Here is a 22,095-nt window from a genome sequence, read left to right as displayed (position 1 = left end):
AGTATGCAAAGCTTGTGTAACTTGAAGTTAGGGTAGAATGAATTGGGCATACTCTTCTTCATAATATTCATATACTCTATACATCTATATCATTCACAATTTCGCTACAGAATCTTTTCCTCCTTTCCATGTAATCCCCCCTGTCCAGTCACATATATCAAACACCATTGATCTGACATTATTCAACTCTTCCTTAGTTGCACCATTGTTCAAGGCTCCTTTCAAATGTCCCTTTAGTTGCGGATTGACATCTTGTGGAATCAAACATGCAACAACACACATCGATGTCTCTTTACCGGAAATAATCTTTGTATAACTCAACAACGGCGCATGTACATGGTGGAATGCGTGGTACCATAAGTCCGGATATGCAGTCAACATTTGATTCTTGACTCTATTATTGATTTTTGAGTAAACGCTGTTCCAAAAATTAGATCCTCGCACCAAGTCAGAAGCAATCTGTTGTGGGTGAATAGACAGTTCACTAATGGGACCATCAATTGTATCCTCTGCAGTATCATCTTCCTTGTCAAATCTGGTTCCATAAACGTCTTCACTGACTATAGATGCTGAAGGGATATGGCCAGGACTAACAATTCTAGGACGTTCAGGAGTGAGTCCGCTTTTCAAGTTGGTAGGAGTAACTGTTTTCAATATCATCAATGCATTGATAGCTTTGGGCAATCCACTCAATGCAATACTTTTCAAAATCACTTCCCTAAACCTTGCCGTGAGCTGGTCTTGTGCGGCAATGATATCCACATGCTTCGAATACTTGAACTTCAATGGGAGCTCTTTGTAGTAGGAATGGGGAATCAAAACATCAGGGAGATTGACACCGACAGCCGATAAGTCTTGAAACTGCTTGGCGGAGTTTATAGAATCCTGAGCCAATTTAATTAAGCTTGGTTCGGTTAAAAGACTTGTTGATGATGTTTCTTGTGAAGTAGGGTTTGCTAATAGTTGCTGGCGTAGGGCAAAGTGGTAAAGTTTGGGAATTTCTTGTGGTTGGTTGACAACTGTTAAACAAGCTGTGGCGATCAAGTACCATGTGTTTTGCAAAGCGGGGTACTTGTAAGCCAACCTCACTAACCTCTCTGCCGTTAACACATTCATGCTGTCTGGATAATTTTATTTTTAAAGTAGTGTGATAAGGTGTAAGATTGTAGAGATCAACTCAAAAGGTCTATGGATGGGGCTGATCGGTTCGAAGTTGTTTAGGAGATTTTTTTTCTTCCCCAGAGATAATATATCGTATCAGAATCCGGGGAACTACCATTTAGAATGCGCTATACACACCGCTATGCAGACTTTTTAATTTTCACTATCGTTTCGAGCACTAGATCTAATCCAGCTACGACCAATTGCATCCTTCAATCTCTTTCCTTGTTGACTCGTCCAAGGTCCCATAGCCCAGAAATGCAGTAGATTGTGAAAGACAGGTGCAATTTTTGAGTTAAAAAAGGGGAATGATATACGTTCACTTTGGGAATAATTGTGTGGCAACGTGGTGCTGATCTCCTTAGTAATCTCCTTCATTGATTTCTCGGCAAGTAAATCGTTCATTTTTTGTTCATCCTCGTGCACGTCATGCGTTCGATGGGTCGGGCTATTGTCAGTACCTACGTTTTGTTCCCAGGGTCTCATTGTGGCATCGATTGGAACCCATCGCTCGCTTTTCCTCCAAACGTCTGACCCTATCATTTCCTTTATTCTTGAAACTGCTCGCTTAAATGCAAATTTTTCATCATCACCGGTAAACACTTTTATGTTTGCAAAGTTCGACGCAGTTGTGTTAACCTTGCTCGGTTCATCATAATGTTCGGTATCTTCTTGATCATACGAGGCTATGTTTGGTCTGTATGGATTCTCCATAGCAATGGAAGTTTTGGCAAACATTTCCTCGTCCTGAACTTCCAATCTATCGGCAGCAGAATCTGACTGTATATGAAGCTTCAAGTAGTTTATGAACTCCTTGTCATCAATCTTTAGTGCATCAGGAAAGAACAAGTAATCAATCTCTACTTGTGATCTCATGAAAAATTGACACTTGGCTTCATATATTGCATCCAATAAGGTTATGAACCTTCTTGCCTCATTCTTCATCTTAGTTGTCATGATAGGCACGTTATCCAAGATCACTGTGTGATATTTAGATGCGATTGTGATGTAGTCGGATGATGAAGTAAGCCCTTGGCAGATTTCGGCAAAATCGAGATAACATACTGAATCATTGTTAAATGACATTGGAATGCGTGTGGTTCTATTGTAAACGGTTACTGAGGACGGGCTTCCCAATCTTGACAATGGTTCGCCCATGAGCGAGGAGTCTTCTGCGATACCCAAGGCTTTGGTTTTGATCAAATAATGCCACTCTTCCTCTTCCATTGGATTATCTTTTTGTACAACAAGATGGGGCTTCTCTAACGACTCATTGGCGAAATGGGTTCGGTAGTCCTTCTCAGATTTCATGTCAATAGATTTACATCTTGCATTCAATATCCCAACAAAGCTCTTGAATTTCCCCTTGCTGAACTGTGCTGAATACAACTCCTCTGGTAATTTGTTGGACGTAGCAACAAGAACACCACCAAGCTTAAAATAAAAAGTAAACAATATCTTGATGATATTGGCACTAGCGATATCCGGTAAAACAAACTCATCAAGCATCAATATAGTATTCCTTTGTATCATCTTTTGGGCCACCTCATATAAAATGAATTCATTCTCCATCTTAAATTCATTCATCTTTCTGTTCATAGTTCTGAATCGATGTTGTTGTATATTGTGAATCTCGCTGTACACATAAAGTATGAAGTTATTATAGTGCCATCGCATCTTTGAAGCATGCGGTAGTGAAGAAGCAAATATATCCATAAGCAATGACTTACCAGAACCAACTTCACCATTCACTAGAAGACCTTGTGGCGAGGGAAAATTGAGCAACTCCTCCTCATCAGTCATGTACTTAATTAATGATTGTTTTTCCTTCTTGGGATCTTTTTTGAAATACCTCAACGGAGACTTCTTTCTCGTGTTTTGTTCTGCTTGTTTCACTTCGATTTGTCTTAGGACTAGACTTAGTTTGATTGACAAATCATCCGGTGGAACATAATCGATGACTCGATGGTAAAGTTTTTGGAACTCTTTCATTACTCTTATTTGTGCATCGTCTTTTTCTAGCAATCCCAGTGCCACATAGTTTTGATAAAGTTGGTAGGGATCTGTTATTGATAGCGATTGACATGAGCTGCTGTCTGGTGTACTACTAGGATGTGTCGGGAGCCTACCATGTACACCTTGTACGCCACTGGTGACTATTGATGACGATAGTCTTTTAAAGCAAAGTGTAACCGCGGAGCTGTACCTCAATGACATGGTTTGTTGAAGTGCTGAGTTGAAAAAAAAAACGCAAGATCCGAAAATGGAAAATGAAAATTATCTAATCCATCAATGCATTGACAGCTACCTAAGCAATCACGTGCGAGAATTTCTCAGCTCGAAGAAATGAGTGCAAAGAGCACAAATAGGGCATAGTTAAACCAATAGATGAGTTGACCCAAGAAAGAGTTTGTACGACTTAGCTTATTAACTTATGCTATGTTGGAGCTAATATTCTTACTCGTTATATAATTTATGTGTAAACATAGTGGATTTTCACTCAATTTTTAAGCAAAGATACTGTTTGACATAAAGAATGTTAAACTCTGGAGATCAATACTAACTTTCAGAGTGAGAAAAGTATGTATTTGAGAATCTATCACCGTCACCACTCTCAAAAACTCTAGAACAAAAAAAAAATTCTTTGAAGAAGTGGCTACTTAATATTGCTATTGTGATCTTGGTTGCAAACTCTTCTTTGTGGAAATGCATACCTATAGTTTCGTTCAATTTTATCAAAATGGCAGCAGAGATGTCAAGTATAGTTATACAAGTTGTAATGTACGTAACTACAATATGGTTGTAAAAATACATTTTGGTGAGCTTTGTTTGCTTGGTTGGAAAAAGCCAGTAAGTTTTTACCATACAACAACATCAACCAAAGAAGTGTCCGAATCATCACTTAAAAGACACCAACTTTCATCATCAAAGCTTACCTCGGTCGTCATTGAAAACCACATGTTCCAGATGTCGGAACTCTTCTCAACTACAAAATTATTTACACAAACTACGAATTTGCAACCCATTCAAAACACCCAATATCGAAACCATCCATCTAAGTCAGTGTTCAATCTCATACAATCCCATAATTATATGTTACAGTATGCTTCATAACAGATCCATTTCCCGATTTGGTGTAGGATCTAGAATTAAGATTGTGTTGCAAAAAAGATATCCAGACACAAGATCGAATGGAACAATCAAAGATACAATGTAATGTATATATGTTTATCGCTATGTACACTAATGAAGTAATACAGGGAAAGCATAACAAAATGCTAATTACGAATATATTTCATCTTAACTGTTTTCTGTCTGGATTTTTTGATATGCTCAAATCCCATAAAACCCCTCAAAAAAAGTATATAACCACAAAAACCCCATAACTTGTTTCCCCTTTCTTTCTTTCTTTCTTTCTTCATCTACCCTTAATTCCCAAGTAACATGCTGTTGTACGCCACCTACTACTTAAAGCAACAACCACCACACGCCATCGCCTCCAATTCAATGTTGGAAAACTTCGACCAAGCAACTGATGAAGAAGCCAACTTGATGAGGATGTACAGCCTAGCTCAACACCTGAATATGAGCAAGCAAATCATGTTACCAACCAAGAAACCATTTACCATGTTAGAGTCAAGCAAAGATGCAAGAGAACGCACCTATCCTCTTGCTTCGATCGCAAAACCAATTACATTGATGGACAGAGCTGCAAACAGAAACGACATAAATGCAGCAAACGACCCAATTTACAGTCTCAGCCAAGAATTTGAACAATTGACTTTAACAACTTATGAAGACATGCAAGTTGAACCCACCATCCGGGTATTAGATGAAGATGATCATTCACGCTTAAAAAGAAGATGGGAGAAGCTGCGTATTGATGACAGATTCCCAAATTTTGAATCAAAGTTGGCTGCTATTAATGATGATAATGAAAGCGCGGCAATTGACCGCATGAACAGTCTTATACAAGCATTTGAACAATTGAATGTGAAAAGTATTGAAGCTATTGACTCCATCGATAGTTTTATCTATGAATTTGAAAAATTGAATTTGAAAAGTGTTGAAGATGAAGATGAAGATGAAGTTGAAGATGAGCAGATTGAAGATGAGGAAGTTGAAGATAAGAATGTTGAAGATGAAGTTGAAGTTAAAACATATGAAATTAAAGTTGAAAATCAAAAAGTTGAAGTTGAACAAGTTAAAGTTGAAGTCAAAAAAGTTGAAGTTGAACAAGTGAAAGTTGAAGAAGTGAAAGTTGAAAAAGTTAAAGTTGGACAAGTGAAAGTTGATGACGTTAAAATTGAACACGATGAAGATGAGCAAGTTAAAGATGAAGTTGAAGAAGTTGAAATTGAACAAGTTGAAACCAAGCAAATCAAAGTTGAACAAGTTGACACGAAAGCTGAAGTAAATCAAGTTGAAGAAAAGAAAGTTGACGGCAATAAAGATGAAGGTAATCAAGTTGAAGGCAAACAAGTTGAGAACATCAAAGTTGAAGACAAGAAAGTTGTGAACAATTGTGTGAAGGTGTTGGATAAATCAGATCAAGGAACGAAATTAAAGAACCAGCATACCGTTGATAAGTTATCAAATGTTGAACCAGAATTGGATACTGAAATTAAATGTGAACTCAACCAAGCAACAAACATTGATGTGAAAGTGGATGATAAAACTGTTGTCAAAAAGGAAGTCGTGAAGTTGAAATCAATTGGTGATTCTCTGTTGGAAAAATTATCTCTACCACATAACAACCAGAAGGAAAAAGAAACAAAAGATGAAGATGTTGAGAAGGATGAAGAAGTCAGTGTGAACCAGTGTGAAGATGTCCCTAATGAACCAAGAGTTGAAGATGAATTTTACTTGAATAATGAACCAAAAGGAAAAGAAAATACAAAATGGAATCAAAAGTGGATCAGATTTGTCACGTTGAGGAAACAGAAACAAGGATCAGATGAAATTAATGAGTCAGTTGGAAAGCAAAAGTCCCCTTTTAAGGCAAAGTTGAAGAATTTATTCCAGAGGAAACGTAAATGGGTCCCATTTGAAACAACGGGAGAAGTGGAGTTGTTATTTGATGCTGATGATTACAAAGATGAAGGAGATACAAAATTGGAAAACAACGTCAACAATGGAAATGGGCCCACCAGCAATGAGGGTTCAAGCAATAATCTGAACACTGAAAACGAGACCACAGTCAATGAAGTTGATGTAAGTGCTGTCAACAATAATGAACAAGAAAATAACACTGCCTTAGATGCACGTGAACCAGAAGGAGAACAACCCGAATTGACAAGGTTAGATGCGGTTATAGAACCACTAGCTGCTGATACTCCACCATTGAACCCTGAAGATGCAGATGATACTAAAGTCAACGAACTGAAGAGGAAAACCAAAGTGATGAGAGTTTTGAAGAAGTTGATTAAGCCTTTTAAAAGGAACACACGGAAAGTTGATGCAACTGGTCCTATTGTTGATACACCAAAAGTGAGTTGTGAAGCTGAAAACTTAGAAGCTTCGGTGGATGCTTCCAAACACAAGCACCAAAAATGGAAACAAAGAAAAAGACGGTCACCATCAAGGAGAAAGAAGAATGTCCTGACCGAGCCTGCAAGTGATACAGATAAAGCTACTGAAGATGTTGCTGGTGCTGAATGTGATTTACCTAAACAAGCAGAGGTTGAAGACACTGAAGTAGTCCCATTGGTTTTGAAACCCATCATTAAAATTCGTGATGATTCTGCAGATGGCGTCGCTGGCACGAAAAGGAAAGTAAAACTGAAACACTTGCGTAAAGCTTTGGATGTTGTTAAAGCTAGTTTCAAGAAAACTTTTCGTCGGAAAACAAACAAAGTCAGATTTGCCGACACCAATGAGTGTTTCATAGTTGAACGTTATGATCACAAGAGGAAAGAAGAATTAGTACCTCAGTTGTTAGAAAATGAAAGAGATGTATCAGGAAGAGAAGAAGATGATGCTACTGAAGATGCCCAGCTTTTGCAAAGATGTGTTAGTCGCCCACCGACGGGATATAATTCGACCCCAAGTTTGATAAATGATGAGCAATATGGTCCAAGAAGTGATGCTACACCCGCCGAGGAACCCGAAGAAGAGGATATTGAAAACCTTGACTCTTATCGGCCACCACCTACTGATGAAAAATTAGTTATTGACCCTCAAACTGGCCAATTTTTTGGCCTGCGTGGTTTCACCAACGATCATTACAAACCAAGAAAGAAAAGGGCCAACTACTCAAGACCGACTATACACCAGCTTGCTCATGAGAAAATGAAAAGTGAACAGATTGCTGCAGCGCAGGCAACAGGTCGTTGGGTTCAAAATCCCAGAGGGAATTGGATTTATGAGGACAAAACAAAGTGGTGGTTGAATGGAGGCATTCTTGATTATAGAACATTTTGGAAATAATGGATTATGACAATGGAGAAAAGCGGAGTTAGATCTAGCTTCTCAGAGCAACCAACAAGAGAGCGAATTATAGTTGACGGGGAATAGATGACGATAGAAAAATCGCTCAGGTGTCTTCTGGTCTGAGGTTATCATGATTAGGGCGCTGCATTTAATGCAGTGCTGATGATTTCCTCATTAAAGACTATTCGGGGGGACATTTGAATAGGATTTCCTTTCTGATCCTTGAACCAGTTCAATATATGCTCAGATGAAGCTGGATTTGAATCCTGGAAGAAGAAGAAGATTTTATCTTCTGAATACAGTTAGCAAGTCTAACAATGAGAAAATCCATTGTTGACATATGTTTTACTTGAGAGTTTGTTGAAATTTGAACCGGGTTGAGAGGAGATGTTGAAGAGGTTGTTCCATTGAAAGTACGAGTTGAAGAGGTTGTTCATTTACGAAGTGTTACTTGATGCTGCTAACGTTCAAAAGTCTATTAAAGGTTGGAAAGATATTTGGTGGAGTGGTGCCCGTCAGTATTTTATTTCAATTCTATGCTATATTTATCTTGTTGTTTAAATCCCGATCCTTATTCCCTTCTCTCTTGTCGCGATCATCATTCTTTCTACTCACTGTGTTTTAGACTTGATGGTGGATGCAATTTCCAACATGTATTGAAATTTGAGAACTTGAAGAGAAGAGTAACAGCTCATCACCACAGCACTCGATTGCAACCAATAAACTTTAATTGATTTCCATATAGCTATTAAGCTCAGTCAGTCCTTTATTAATCGAAGCCAATCTATTGACGCAAGCGGCAGGAAAATGGGAGCATACCGCTATAAATACAATCCACTCTAATAGTCATGACAACTTTTCTCTCCATTTCTAGAAAGTAGGTTCCGCTAGACCACTTATACACAAATTAACAGTTTCCATTCATGTATATACACTCCATATGAACAGAGAGGAAGCCACAAAATCACCTCTTCTCAATATACTCCTAAACACTAGTCTTATGCTGTACCATAATTACATCACCCAATATTCATGGGGCATCTCATCATTCGATTCGTCACTTTCATTTCCCGTTGCTTGTACAATTTGAGCATCAGGGTTACTGTCAGAAGAATCGTCCTCTTGCATATCTTCGTCTTCATTATTTCCATCATCTTCAGAATTAATCTCATCTCTTCTCCTTGATATTTCATACCGAATTTCGTCATCGACAAGATCACCAATATCATCAACAACGTCAACTGTATTATCCTGGTTTCTATGGAGCCTCAAGTCGTCGCCTCTGCCAGCATGATTGGTCCTCAAGTCAGGGACAAAACTACCAGACCGAACTCCACGACATAGATAGTTGATTTGATGTAACGCACTTCTTAGCTTTTCAAAAACGTCTGGCTCAACATCACTAGTAGTTTCCGAATTTGACTGGGGGATTTTTGACGCCTTCCTTGTGTAGTCAGTAAGCACATCATAAATGACCTTTGTGAAGCCAAACTGATCTAAGTACTTGGCACGATCATAAACCGATAGCTCATCACCTGTTAACTCCTGCTCATTAGTCGACTCTCCATTCACATCCTCGTTGGTTTTATTTAGCTGGGATAAAACTCTCTTAATACCCAGGGTGTCAACTGTTTGATACACTTCATAGTCAGTGTAGTTTTGTAAGTCATAAGCAAAATCAGACGATTTCCAAGTTAAGTTGACAAGAATCCACGCAATCGAGATCTTGATCATATTCAAATTCTTATTCAAACGCTGTAAGTCAGGGTTACTTGAAATCGTCTCTGGCAACTTAAATGAAAGCAATCTCATCCAAATACGCAACAAGTCATCGCTAGGAAATAGAGCTCGTTTCAATTTATCAACCACTGTGTAGGTATGATCTTCAGTAAAGTTTATGGATCTGACCATCTTGACATAGTTCTCATTCCCAATAAATTGTACCAATGTTTCATCATTGTCAAATTCAAGGCCCTGATCGACGTCTGATAAGAAGATAGATCCCTCAGTTATGTTACGAATGACAAACTCAGACCAATTCTGTGGAAGAAAGGGTCGAACTTCTTGCCTCTCATTTGTCAAATATTCACCAGTATAGGCGTCTCTTAAAATGCGAGAAAAAGAAGGCGATCCTGCTGTAAAATTACGCAAAATTTCAAAAGCAACTATCTTTTGCTGAAGTTTGGTATCTCTTGTTTCCTTTGGTTCAGATGTGGATTTATCGGAAGGAGCAATTCCAAAATTTGCTTTCTGGAGTATAAGACTCAAGGGAAAGAAATTCAAAACCTCTTGCTTGTTCTCAGAAGCTTCATTGTACATAAAATTCTTCATGACTTGTAAAATTTTTAACTGCATCACATTTCTTTCAAATACGTCCTCTTCTGTCAAACCAGACACTTCATCAAAATCAGATGTGGAATTTTGATAAATAATCGATAAACTTGATAAAAAGTTCTCATATCCAACAATCTTGTACCTGAATGAGCTAAAGTCAAGGATAAAGTTGGCCAACAAACTCACACACAAAGCTTTATTAGTTTTGAAAGTCTTTCTGAAAGTACCTTCTTGCACGAATTTGTTTTTGTTGGCCTTGAAGATAAAATCCCACGTTAAATCCAATGTCTCATAAAGGCGAATTATCTCCAAAATATTTGTCACAAACCCTCCAGCAGTGAGTGGAAATGAGGGCTCTGATGGAAAATTTGAGGGAGCGTCTCCATTCATACGCGGCCGTATCGTCGGTTGGTTGGATTCCGACGAGTTAATACCATTAATTGCGACGACAGGGACATTGTCCGTACTATCTCGTGTCACAAAACTTTTGAAGTAGTTGGCCTCGACAAAAAATGTTCTCAAGGTTGCCACTGATCGTGATTGCGAGCGTATAAAGTAAAAGCAATTTGTGAAAAGAGGCAAGTCTGCTAATATACTAATGACTCCCAAGTTCTTTCCAAGCCATGATAGCTGACGTTTTTGTGTTTCATAATCAACGTTTCTAGTCTTTGCGGTACACCTCAATACCCTTTGTGTTAACCGTATTTGGTTGAGGAGAAAATGATAACCTTCAACAATTTCAAAAATCACTCTTGGGATATTTGAAGTAGTGGTTTGGTACAACTTCACCAACCTATTCCTATACTCCTCCCGTTCACTTGTGTACACACTGAGAAGCAAAAAAAGGTCAGCTAACTCATTAGAGTAGAAATCTTTAATAGGAGTTGATACAAAGTCAACCAAAACTGTTCCAAACTTTGATCTAAGCTTTAACTCTTCAAATGCCTTGAATAGTCCACTACGGTTGAAACAGTGCGTCATCCTGCAAACTAACTTGTAATCAATGTTGGTATCACAAATCCTATTGCTCAATGTTGGAAACTGGGTACACAAGTTGGCCAATATTTCAGTTGCTGAAGCCATAAATCGTGGGCGATTACGCAAGGATTCCCTATCAAATGATGAATTAGCTTCTTTTAAAACTTTCCTCTTTATTCGATTGACTACCTTGGTCTCTTCGTCACCATTATAATTATTACCATAATCCAAAAGCTGTATGATGGTTGCGAACAATTTGTCATAGTTACGAAAAATAATTGTTTCTGAAAGCACTTCCAGAACACCCAAATTCTCCAACAATAAAACCAACAAGTTAAGTGATGCAAGATTAAGCTCTTTGGAGTTAACTTTCATCAATAAAAGTAGCGAGATGTATATTTCGGCTAATGGGATTAGTGGCTTCGACAAAGGCGTACTCAAAAAGATCCCAAAAGGAGCATCTCGTCTAACTGCTAAAAGAAAAGGGTCGTGGTGCAGTTTTGAAAAGCTCATTAATTGTGACGATGCAGTAATCATCTCCATCAAAAGCTCGGCACTAGCAACACTCTCCACTAATGAATTATTTAAGTCGACGTTCGGAAGATGGTCGTCCTCAAATGCAACACTAAACAAATCCTCTTGGGACTGATATACCTCAGATAAGTGCAACTGTACTATCAGCTTACAGTCCGATGATAAACGACTCAACAATGCCGTTGCTAATGCCATCAAAGCATTGCTATTTAAGGGCACTGAAGCTGTGAGCACCAAAGGTATCAACCTCAACAGCTTGATTATGATGCTTGGGTGTAGCTTGATGCTATTTTCACGGGTAACATCAGTGGCCATTAATAATGATGTAATATATCGCCAAATTGTAGTTGGAGTCACTTGATTTTGTCGAAGGTTTGACAATACGATTAAAATATCCAAACAGTGGCCCATTAACGCTTCAACTTGAAAAGCACATTCTCCTCTTTGCAGCGGAAAAGCAATCTCAACAAAGTAATTAAGAAGCTGCGTGATTGGATCTAGTGCTTGTTGCATGATTCCAATTGACCCGGAGACACCATCATTGTTTAAAGAGTCGATTTCTGATGCAAAGGAGCTAAGGATACGAAGCGTAACCACCACCTCTTCCAAAATATCCAATGGATATGCTGTTTCATCTCTCAGGTGTATAAGTTTGTCTATACTGCCAGCAAAGTTGGATACTAAATGGTTCATGAATGCAACATCATTCAACAATTTGAATTTAAGATCTTTGTTTCCGATAATCTCCAAACGAAGTTCAGGTAAGTTGTAGTGTTTCCTATCTCCATTTTCTGGTAGTAAGTCCAACGGCATGGTTGGGGATAAGACTGTGGTTATTGCTGTTGCTTTCTTTGACAAAAGTTACTTTCTGGTGTGCGCTGTAAAGAAAGTGAAAGAAAAATGGCGCAGATTATTTTATCAGCAGTAATAATAATCAATCACAAATTGTCTATGGAACTCCTAGTCTAATCCTATACACTTAGTGTCTCATCTGACTCAAATCTTGCCTCTCCAAAATTTTTGTGACTCAACTGCAGGCTTTCCATTTTTTATGTCAGCACTAACATTTGTATCAGCCTCAACTCTCTTTGGAATATAGTTCAACACCTCACCCAACTTTTCGTTGTCTTCCAACCTGACAACTCCATTCTTGTCAGCTATTATATAGTCTCCAGGGTTAACTTTCAAAGTCTCCTCATCCTTTGATGGGTCAATGCTGGTAATCTTGATCTCCAATGGAACATCAATACCAACAACCTTGAGAGCTGGGCCATTAGCAGTTGTCCCTAATCCATAGGACCATACGGGATACTTTAATTCATTATGCTCATCTAGGTCCCTGATTCTGCCCAAAACAACTGAGCCATTGGCTTTCCTGTACTGTGCTCTAGTCGACATCAAGCCTCCATATAAGGCATTGGTCACCCTATGATAAGGAGCTGTCGTCAATTGTAATTCCAAAGGTAAACCAATGACTATAATAGCATCTTCAGGGACTTGGTCAATGTAGGACTGCTTCACTGCTGGCCTTGGATCCGATTTGGGTGCATATAAAACTGTGTATGCTTTTCCGACGGCCGAAGTGGCGGACAAAACCGGTGATCGGTTAAGTAAATTGGGGATGAATCCTCCTTGTGCTAAACCTTGTTGATTCAAGGCATCTGAAACGTCACACGCAGAATAACTTGAAAGAAATTTGATGACCTCTTTGGTAGATAACAGTTTAGGCACTGGTGGTGGCATTTGCTTTAAAGTGTGGAATAAACCGAAGAAGAAAAAGGAGCGACCCCGGATTATATTTTTCTTCGGCACTGTAAAACTATACAAAAACTATATACAAAACCACTTCGTTTACAACTCAGTCGTCTAAGCTTAAACGTTTCTGCAACTTCTTGTATGTCTCACCATCGACAGTTTCACTGGTAGTTTCATCCTCCTTCTCATGAATCGAGCGGCGTTGTTGTGGTACCGTCTTGTGACCCACCTCATCAGCTTTCGTTTCTTCTTCAAACTGTTTCACTGTGGTTGGCACTTGAAAAACATCACCGATGTTGCTCAAAAACTCTGGATTCAATTGGTAATCTTTGGCTATAGTTTCATTATCAACACGTGGGTCCTTAAGGTCTCGCAAAATAGCAGTCAATGTTTGCGGATGGACCATTGTTTTAAATATTTCTTTCCCGTCGTGGAAATTCTGTGACATTTGATCTTTAATCTCCTTTTCACCAAGCTCATAAAGTCTTTTCCTCTCGTTAAGTTGTTTTATGGCGGAGGCATTTTTATCCTTGGCTGGGTTAAACTCCACCGTTTTGATTTGTTTTCCCAACTGGTTGAGTGAGTCAATGAAACCTTTGTCATAAGTAGAAGTACCTTGTTCATGAGGATCACCACCATCTTTACCCTCCGGTGAAGTACTCGTCTGACGACCAATTTTATTGTGCAAGGATTTTGGATCAAATGTGGTGGCAGTGTTTGCTCTAAACGCAGTTTCATTCTGGCTTAGACTTTCATCTGGGGTGGTGGAGGCTGTTTGTCCATTTCCACTAAGTGGTGTTGGTGATGCCGTGGTGTTAGGATGATGTAGATGGTTGGGATTTGCATTGCTTGGTGATGCTTGTTTTTGGGCATTCAAAATATCAATCTCACTTCGCTTTATTGGCTTTGAGACGGACTCCGTGATTGTTTTCGACAACTTCCTGCCCCCTTGTTTTGATGCTGCACTTCCCATAGTTAGTGGATGACCAAAGGAGATGAATTCGTAAAAGAGCTCGTTTTCGTGAGAAGATGTAAAGTAGGGATGGATACATTACGTAATCACCTTAGGAAATTCAAGACATCACAATTACCTAGGGAAGAGTGCTTAACTTCTTATGGAAGTAGATGAATGCTGGTCACAAGAGATGGATCAAGTCAATAGAGCATTATACTTCTACACTGATATGCTTTTTAGTATCATTCTATTATACTACTCCCCTCAATGGTCCTTTTTTGACTTTTTCTCCTTCTTTTCCTTCTTGTCCTTCTTGTCTTTCTTATCCTTCTTTTCTTTCTTCTCCTTATGATGCTTTGATTCACTGTGTTTCTGTTCTTGTACTTCATCTACCTTGACTTTTTTGATTGATTTACCCGCTTCCTCATCAAAGTCATCGTCATAGGTTATGTCAAAGTCCTTTTCACTATATCCGGTAGGATAATGCCTCATCCTCAATCTCTTCAATTGTGCGACATTTTCTCTAGGTACTCTAGCCTTGTCAAAGTCGATTTGTGGAATATTGACAACTTCTTTGATATTATAAAAGCGACTGATTTTAAGATCAGTTGGCTTGAAGGAATTGTGCTTGGCTTTAAAGATGGTATGCTTGTTGTTTATTTCAGTAGTTGGAATTATTGACGAAGATGAAGCTGGGCTGAGTTCCTCTTCTACTTGATAAGAAGACCCGCTAACTTCAAATGATTCAGCAACTCTATTCTTAGTAAATGCAATAGGTAAGGTCTTTAGTTTTTCAAGTGGGAAATTCTTTGGAGTTTTAATCAACCATATCTCCTTATCTTTTGTTTTGGGTAAGCTTTTTGATGAATGGGAAAGTTTGTGATAATGCTTTGGTGGTTCAAAAGGTTGCACTTGGTCTTCTTCTAGATCGGAGTCGTCAACGTATTCACTAGACTTGTAGTTTGTTGGAGCCATTTTGGGTTGGAAGAATGGATGTGATGGCCTGAGCTCTTTTCCATAATTTTTTTTTTTTTTTTTGCGAAGAGCCTTTTGGTTGTGGAAGTCAGAAGTGTAGAGTGAAATATTACACCACATGCTCAAGAGGGATTTTATGTTGGCATGTTGAGGTATTGGCAGCTCTTGTCTGCTTTGAAGCGCGTTACAGTGCAGCTACGCCTTTTCAATGGGCCTGATTGAAGGTTGCAAAATCGGGTCCATCAAAACCCACAACAGACATAGTGTAGAGTTTCTCTACAATATTAAACATTATAACAAAAATCATTTTTATTAACACTTTCCCTGTATTAGGAACTAAAAATAATGGAATCAACGGGTATATAAACTTATCCGAAAGTTAATCACCGAATAAAAAAATAGCATCGTATGAAGAAAATTAAGAAAAAAGTGTTACCCTTTTCAAGGCAACATATTTGTATCAGCAAAGGCTTCCTTAGTTAACCTTTGACTCTTTCATAAACCCATTTACTTAAAAAATTTGTTAATCATTCTCCTGAAAATACCAAATGAGTTGGTCTCTGGTGTGAATGAAACTGGGACGCTCAATTGAACCAACAACTTAACATCGTAACCTTTACCGGTTTCACACTTGGTCTTGTTCAATGGGTTAGCGAAAAGATCGTACTCAATGGATGAGTTGGAAGGAGTTTGGCTTGCCTTAGAAACAGAGCTGGATTTCTTGGTGGATTTCTTTGATCTCTTGGAAGTACTGTTTGAAGATGATTCTTCTTCATCTTCAGTAGCTTCTGGACAAGCCAAGAATTGGGTTGAGTTCAAGTAGCTTAACCATCCGTTGACGATTCCAAAGTGTTCACTAGCAGATCCATTCTTAGTGGTGGTTGAAACCAAGTGAGTTTTGTTGGATACAACAACATTGACAGTAGAAGTTTCATTGGAGCCATTGGTGGATGGCAAGTTCAAAACGTAACCTTTGTCAGCTTCAATAGTACCAAAGAAAGCCTTGTCATCTGAACCTAACTTGATAGCAGATCCATTGAATTTAACTAAATTGGAGTTGAAAGTAGTACCATTGTGTACAGCGATCAATGAGAAAACTGGTGAAGATGGAGCAAAGAATCTCTTGTCTACTGGAGCAGCAGCAACTTGTAAAGTCAACCAAGTGATGGCAAATAATAAAGTTTCAAACAATCTCATTTTGTATTCTGAAGTATTACTGAAGAGGAAGGGAAAGAAAAGAAGAGAAACACATAAATTACTTACATAAATTTCAGCTGGAACACTCTTTATATTTATACAAAGCTGACAAACTAGCAATCATTCGAGTGTAACCCATATGCTTTTTAGTTTTGCCTTGTGGGTGTATTACTAACCGATTTTTTATTTTGGGTCATCGTTTATGGTACAAAGGGAATAACTACTAACTAACTAATTATGGTTTCTGTATAGGAGAGAGAGGGTGTGTATATACACTCTTTACGTCATTACACAAAACTACCCCTTTGGTTGTGCATATAACAAAAAAAGCAATCAAAAAAAAAAGAATCACCATACATTGCATACACTATACGATCGATTGGAGTTGAGGTTGATAATGACGACATAGCCTTCAGTCAACCTATATACACCCCCATCCATCTGAAGCGAAGAAGCTACACCATTTTTAAGTATGTTCGTAGAAAAAGCATGGAATTAAGGTCGAAAAAAAATAAGAAAGTAAAACACATTTTTCTGTTTGTGACTTCATGCATAACCGATTCTTCCTATACCAAAGAAAGTGAAAAAGTATACAAAGGAAACACGCTATTGTAAAGGACTCCAAACTATTCAAAAATCTGTTAATAGCCGACGTTACCACCAGAAGCAAATATAGAAAATTTCTTTATGCATGCGGCCTAGTCTCACGAAACTACTTTTTGGGGATTTGCCAAAAGTGCTGCATGGTTTACTCAAGACTCAAATCATGTGAGAGCAAACTAAAGTCTGTACAAAAGGGACGGATATACGCATCAGATCAAATCCGTACCTACCGTCAAAACTGCCAAAAAAGTAATTACGCGTAGAAGCAAATGTCGCGATACGCCCAACTACTATCTGGAGACACTTGCGTTGCAGGTGATTTAAAAGATGGGAGTTTTCGGAATCTTTCTATGCCTCGTTCAGGAAATAAAAAAAATTGCTCTGACTGCCTTGCTCAAACCGAAGCAAAGCGTTTGTTCACACATGGTCTTTATTGCAAAATAAAAAAAAACCAAATTTGCCTCTTTATTCACTATTTGTGTAACTGCATGTCAACTTATTGTTTTCACTGTTCCATTCTGTTTTTGTTTATTTTTTTTTTTTCTCTCTTTTGGTTCCATGATTTCCTCTTTTGGCCGTTTAATTGCCAAATTCATCGATTCAACTTGAAAACTTTTGTTCTACAAAAACCAAAAAAAAAAGGGGACCAGAACAATTCTGAAATTTTTGTTCTATTCCGAGAGATGAGTGTAGTACAATAGTAATCTATTTATAGTATTGTTGCCCATCGATTATATGTTGGGTTTTCACGAAGTCATTGAGTACGAAGAAGTGGGAACAAAAATTTTATCGGCTCTCGGAAACGGAGTCGTATATTTCCGTGTCGGCAATAAAAAACCTCGCACCACAAAATCATATGGCAGTGTGGCGAAGCTGCAAATGAGAAAAACAGTTGAACGCGCTGGAAGAGTAGTTTGCTATTGATTTTATCTCTTGGCATGAGAAGTGGAGATTGAATCTATTAGGTAGGGCTAATTTTGTCTCACTAGCCATTTCTTCTCAGCCCCTGTTCTGTCAACTTGTATAAAAGGCAAAATAGTTTTGTTCTTGCCTATACTTGTGGCCCTGTACACTCAATAAGAGGAGCATAGACTAGATGCTCTTGCACACCTCCCATGGGATTTACACATATCTTGGGAACTACTCGGAATTCGAATGATCTCTAAGTCTTCTCCGGCACGTGACGAAACCAACCTGAGAAACCCAATCATGCATAATCCGCCGAGGCAATACTCTCACCCCACCCACAACGATCCAGTATATCCTACAATGGAAACTCTAAAGAATTGTTAATGGTTGTAAAAATTTTCTATATATTAACAAGCATGATGCAATTAGCATTCATACACCGTGACCAAAACAAGCAAAAATCGTATTACTTTACTCTCTCTCTGCTTACAATTCAACAGCTGGTGGACAGCTCAAAGCCTTCTTAATTTGACCGTAGATGGTGAATTGCAAGGAGGTCAAGGTACCAACCATAACCAATCTTGTTGGCAAACCAGCGAATGAACCAGTGAAACCTAATTGTTTAGCCAATTGGATCAACAATCCAACAGTGGATTGACCTGGAGCCTTCTTGGTCTTGTTAACCTTGGACAACAAAGTATCAGCTGGTTGAGAAACAATAGCGGCAGCACAACCGGCAATGATACCAGCACCCAAGTTAACAGCAGTAACAGCACCGTGAGTCAAGTCCTTCTTTGGAGTTGGGATAGCACCGTAGATAGCTTCAGCAGCTCTTTCGAAAACCAAGAACTTAGCAATGTTGTATGGAATTTGTTTAAACAAGATTGGGGTGAAACCGTTGTAGAATGAGCCAACACCTTCTTCCTTCAAGATTCTTGAGAAACCACCAACTAAACCATTGGCAAAAGTTGGTTGAGAAACCAATCTAATTCTAGTAGCTTCCAATGGACACAAAGCAATATCAGCAAAGAATTCAGCCAAAGCAGATGAACCAATGAAAATGGAGTTCTTGTATTTTTTGGCAGTGTCGTAACCCAATAATTCAATAAATTGTTTCTTGAAAAGTTCATAACCACCGAATTTGAAAGCACCTTGCATAGAGTATCCCAAAACAGTTGGACCCAAACCAGTCAACAAAGCACCAGCACCTTCAGTACCAATGACTTGCTTGAATGAACCAATCATACCTTTGTTGTAGACAGTTGGTTCTAATTGGATTCTGGTCTTGACAACATCAATTGGAGTCATGGCACCGTGGGTAGTACCACAACCAATAGCACCAGCAAGGGCGAATTTGGCATAATCACCAACAGTATATTCAGGGAGCTTGTAAGAAGTAGCTGGGGCTGACATTGTATGTAATACTTTGAATAGTTATTAAATGGATCTCTGAAGAGAAGAAGATTTGAGAAGTGAATTCGAGATCAACGTTTTTCAAGAAATTTAAATTCGAGTCGAAAAGAGAGGGAGTGAGAAAAAAAAAAAAAATTTTTTCAAACGGCAGAAAAAAAAAAAAAAGAAATCAATTAACCTCAAACGTAGCAATCAATGTATTAATACAGATGATGTGAGAAACCAATACTGTAAAATACCTACCATTCAAAGCATATCTTATCAACAGTGTATATAATTTGCAACCCATTCATGTCTCAACATAGAAATACTGTGTCTCACGCAAGAAGCAAAAAATTTTACGTTGTTTTTGTGTTCCGGGTCCACGTGACGACTTGATCCCGGGATCCTCATTTCGGATCATTTGATTGGCTCATTGCATAAAGTTCGCAAAAACGGAAGCCACACACGTTGTGAAGACGCAAAATAACCACAAAAAAAAAAAAAAATAACCTCACATTTCGCAGCAATGTGATCATCGGCTCTATTTTGCAACACATATCAACCACGACTTGTAAGACAGGTTCATACCAGACTTAGTTTCTAGGTGTCACGCCGAGACTGATCAAAGCACTGCGATTACATAATGCAGCCATAGCAGCTTTCTGAGCTGCTTTTTGCTTAGTAGTATCAATTCCTGCACCAAGATTTAATCCCTCGCACGTGCAAAGTGCATGAAACAGACCTATGTTGTTGGTAATCTTATAGTCAGGCTTCGTTTGTAAAGGATTCAACAATGCATACAAGTCGCTTCGAGCTCTCATATCGACGTCCCTATGTGATAATGGAATAGTCTCATACGGTCCTTGGGCGTGTTCTTCTTGATCATAATCCGGTTGACCGTAGTCCAGTTGACCATAATCCAGTTGGCCAAAATTCTGTTGGCCGTAATCTTGCGTGTTTTCATACGAATAGCTAGACTGTTGGTAATTATCCCTTCTATCACTCAATGAAGTGTAAGCTTGAGTGGGTGATGAGTAACCAAATCCTTGAGACCGTCCATATGGAGCTTGTTGACCATACATTGGCTCTCGCTGTGGTTGTGTATATGGCTGCGGAGATGGACTATGTTGACCAAATCTAGTGATCGCTTGGCTTTGACTGGCAGGTGCATCGATTGGCGTTTCGTTAGATGATTGTGCTCCACTAAATGCAGGTGGTGTGGAAGAGGTGTAATTCAATTGGCTTTGGCTTTCCACGTTGTTGGCCCATGATAATGAGTCTACTCTGCCCCCACCACTTCTACTTCTTATATAGTTATGCTTCATAATAGTGAAAATTCGAACCACCCTTTCCTGATCATTCATAATTTCCGTCACTGCAAGATCCCTGGCCTCTTCATAACTAGTGGATGAGACACCAGCGCCCACCACTTCCCTATCATCGCCAACAGTAATTTGCACAATATACGGGTCTGGCTTCACTTCAAGAATTTCATACTTTATACTGCTTTGTGGATATCTGTTCACATTCGTAATCAGTTTGAGCAAGGATTGAAATTCGACAAAGACCACTTTCGCTAGGGGTGTTGTCGACTCAGACAAGTCTGTAATCAAAGGCTCGTATAAAATTTTCAACCACAGTTTTATAAGCTTGAAATTGTATCCGTCCATTTGCAATCCAGCAATGTAAGCTAGAAATATATTTGCACATACTTCCATTTTCGTTTCATCATCAACATCAACCGACAAATTGTATTTCATTACATCAACCAAGTTGTAACCAAATGCAAATTTAGCCAATATTTCCAACGACATTATTCTATCACGTATTGTCAACAAGTCTTTTTCATACATGTTGGGGAATTTCTCATCCAAAACACCCAACAAGATCAATTCCATTGTAGATCGACCTCGTAGAGCTAGTTTAGCATTGTGTGAATTGGTATATTTTTCAGATGTCAGTTCAATGAAATCACTGGCTTGGCGGTATGACTTGTCAGTGGCGACTCGTATTAGTAGTAATTTATCAGTAATAAGTGGCAAAGTTGGTGGATAGGAATAGTAACCATACGATAGTTTTGGTGCGTCTGAATCTTCCTCTTTATTCACCCTTTCCTCTTCGGTTGGTACAATATCCAAGAATGTCCCCAACTCTCGTTCTTGCTCAGGAAGTGTCAGCTTGAAACCGATCCTTGATAGCGCAGTAAGTAAAGGAAGTTTCTTCATATCGTGTAGCTCCTTTAAATGGACTGCAACATGGGTCTGGGGGGTTTGAATCAATGCCTGTACTTTATCGACAGTACTTGCTGCCTCACCTTGAACGTCCGATGATGTTACATTTGAAAGATATTGGTATCGCTCTCGAGTAGGTGTCTTTGTCATTAAAATATTGAACGTTGCCTGTAATTGGGGCACGATTGACTTTATCGAGGTCAAGTCCTCTACCACTGTGAGCAATGACTTGTGCTCTTTCGACATTTGGTGAATGGATTAGTAGGAGTTGATGTTCTGTGTGTAAAAAAACAAATATCTTGTATCATTTTTTGGTGCGCGCAGCACATTTTCAGAGATTAGAGGAGTTGCAAACAGTGTGAATTTCGAGGTTTGTTGTAGTCTGTATTTTTTTTTGCTCTTTAAAGAGGGCAAATGTCAACTTGTGGGACGAGTTTTGCTTGGTTTAGGCGTAAGCACTTACTAGTTTTTGGAGAGCACACGATTTCTTTTGCGAAGTGACCGTCAAGTTAATTATTCCTCGAGATTGTTGCAAAAACTTACCAACTATTGTTTAAGGATCTTAAAAACTACACCTCATTTCCTTTCTTGATGTTAAATCATATGAACCGCTGTTTTGGTTTACTCTGAACTTTG

General features: G+C 38.7%; 10 protein-coding genes across 10 annotated transcripts; 1 reads left to right on the top strand and 9 right to left on the bottom strand. All coding sequences in view use genetic code 12, as the record gives it.

Moving 5' to 3' along the window:
* Nucleotides 1–93: 93 nt before the first annotated feature.
* On the bottom strand, nucleotides 94–1,116 carry I9W82_000381 (carboxymuconolactone decarboxylase family protein; the record flags this gene model as incomplete). The annotated part of the gene is made up of 1 exon (XM_067692814.1): nucleotides 94–1,116. One exon carries the CDS (start codon nucleotides 1,114–1,116, stop codon nucleotides 94–96), a length of 1,023 nt encoding a protein of 340 aa, XP_067550407.1.
* Nucleotides 1,117–1,314: 198 nt separating this feature from the next.
* On the bottom strand, nucleotides 1,315–3,378 carry AFG1 (Afg1p; the record flags this gene model as incomplete). Its single annotated transcript, XM_067692803.1, has 1 exon — nucleotides 1,315–3,378. One exon carries the CDS (start codon nucleotides 3,376–3,378, stop codon nucleotides 1,315–1,317), a length of 2,064 nt encoding a protein of 687 aa, XP_067550406.1.
* Nucleotides 3,379–4,605: 1,227 nt separating this feature from the next.
* I9W82_000379 (uncharacterized protein) lies at nucleotides 4,606–7,590 on the top strand (the record flags this gene model as incomplete). Its single annotated transcript, XM_067692791.1, has 1 exon — nucleotides 4,606–7,590. One exon carries the CDS (start codon nucleotides 4,606–4,608, stop codon nucleotides 7,588–7,590), a length of 2,985 nt encoding a protein of 994 aa, XP_067550405.1.
* A 1,017-nt stretch (nucleotides 7,591–8,607) lies between these two features.
* On the bottom strand, nucleotides 8,608–12,252 carry I9W82_000378 (uncharacterized protein; the record flags this gene model as incomplete). The annotated part of the gene is made up of 1 exon (XM_067692780.1): nucleotides 8,608–12,252. One exon carries the CDS (start codon nucleotides 12,250–12,252, stop codon nucleotides 8,608–8,610), a length of 3,645 nt encoding a protein of 1,214 aa, XP_067550404.1.
* Nucleotides 12,253–12,435: 183 nt separating this feature from the next.
* I9W82_000377 (bifunctional 4-hydroxy-4-methyl-2-oxoglutarate aldolase/oxaloacetate decarboxylase) lies at nucleotides 12,436–13,182 on the bottom strand (the record flags this gene model as incomplete). The annotated part of the gene is made up of 1 exon (XM_067692769.1): nucleotides 12,436–13,182. One exon carries the CDS (start codon nucleotides 13,180–13,182, stop codon nucleotides 12,436–12,438), a length of 747 nt encoding a protein of 248 aa, XP_067550403.1.
* A 115-nt stretch (nucleotides 13,183–13,297) lies between these two features.
* Nucleotides 13,298–14,167, bottom strand: I9W82_000376 (uncharacterized protein; the record flags this gene model as incomplete). Its single annotated transcript, XM_067692758.1, has 1 exon — nucleotides 13,298–14,167. One exon carries the CDS (start codon nucleotides 14,165–14,167, stop codon nucleotides 13,298–13,300), a length of 870 nt encoding a protein of 289 aa, XP_067550402.1.
* A 246-nt stretch (nucleotides 14,168–14,413) lies between these two features.
* RPA34 (DNA-directed RNA polymerase I subunit) lies at nucleotides 14,414–15,124 on the bottom strand (the record flags this gene model as incomplete). The annotated part of the gene is made up of 1 exon (XM_067692747.1): nucleotides 14,414–15,124. The coding sequence occupies one exon, from the start codon at nucleotides 15,122–15,124 to the stop codon at nucleotides 14,414–14,416; it is 711 nt and encodes a 236-aa protein (XP_067550401.1).
* A 507-nt stretch (nucleotides 15,125–15,631) lies between these two features.
* I9W82_000374 (uncharacterized protein) lies at nucleotides 15,632–16,321 on the bottom strand (the record flags this gene model as incomplete). Its single annotated transcript, XM_067692737.1, has 1 exon — nucleotides 15,632–16,321. The coding sequence occupies one exon, from the start codon at nucleotides 16,319–16,321 to the stop codon at nucleotides 15,632–15,634; it is 690 nt and encodes a 229-aa protein (XP_067550400.1).
* Nucleotides 16,322–18,319: 1,998 nt separating this feature from the next.
* On the bottom strand, nucleotides 18,320–19,246 carry MIR1 (Mir1p; the record flags this gene model as incomplete). Its single annotated transcript, XM_067692726.1, has 1 exon — nucleotides 18,320–19,246. One exon carries the CDS (start codon nucleotides 19,244–19,246, stop codon nucleotides 18,320–18,322), a length of 927 nt encoding a protein of 308 aa, XP_067550399.1.
* Nucleotides 19,247–19,821: 575 nt separating this feature from the next.
* CDL1 (Cdl1p) lies at nucleotides 19,822–21,705 on the bottom strand (the record flags this gene model as incomplete). The annotated part of the gene is made up of 1 exon (XM_067692715.1): nucleotides 19,822–21,705. The coding sequence occupies one exon, from the start codon at nucleotides 21,703–21,705 to the stop codon at nucleotides 19,822–19,824; it is 1,884 nt and encodes a 627-aa protein (XP_067550398.1).
* Nucleotides 21,706–22,095: the final 390 nt, after the last annotated feature.

Source organism: Candida metapsilosis (genome assembly GCF_017655625.1).
Source record: "Candida metapsilosis strain BP57 chromosome Unknown scaffold1, whole genome shotgun sequence".
Taxonomy (NCBI): Eukaryota; Fungi; Ascomycota; class Pichiomycetes; order Serinales; family Debaryomycetaceae; genus Lodderomyces; species Lodderomyces metapsilosis.
This window is presented reverse-complemented; position numbering and strand designations above follow the sequence as displayed.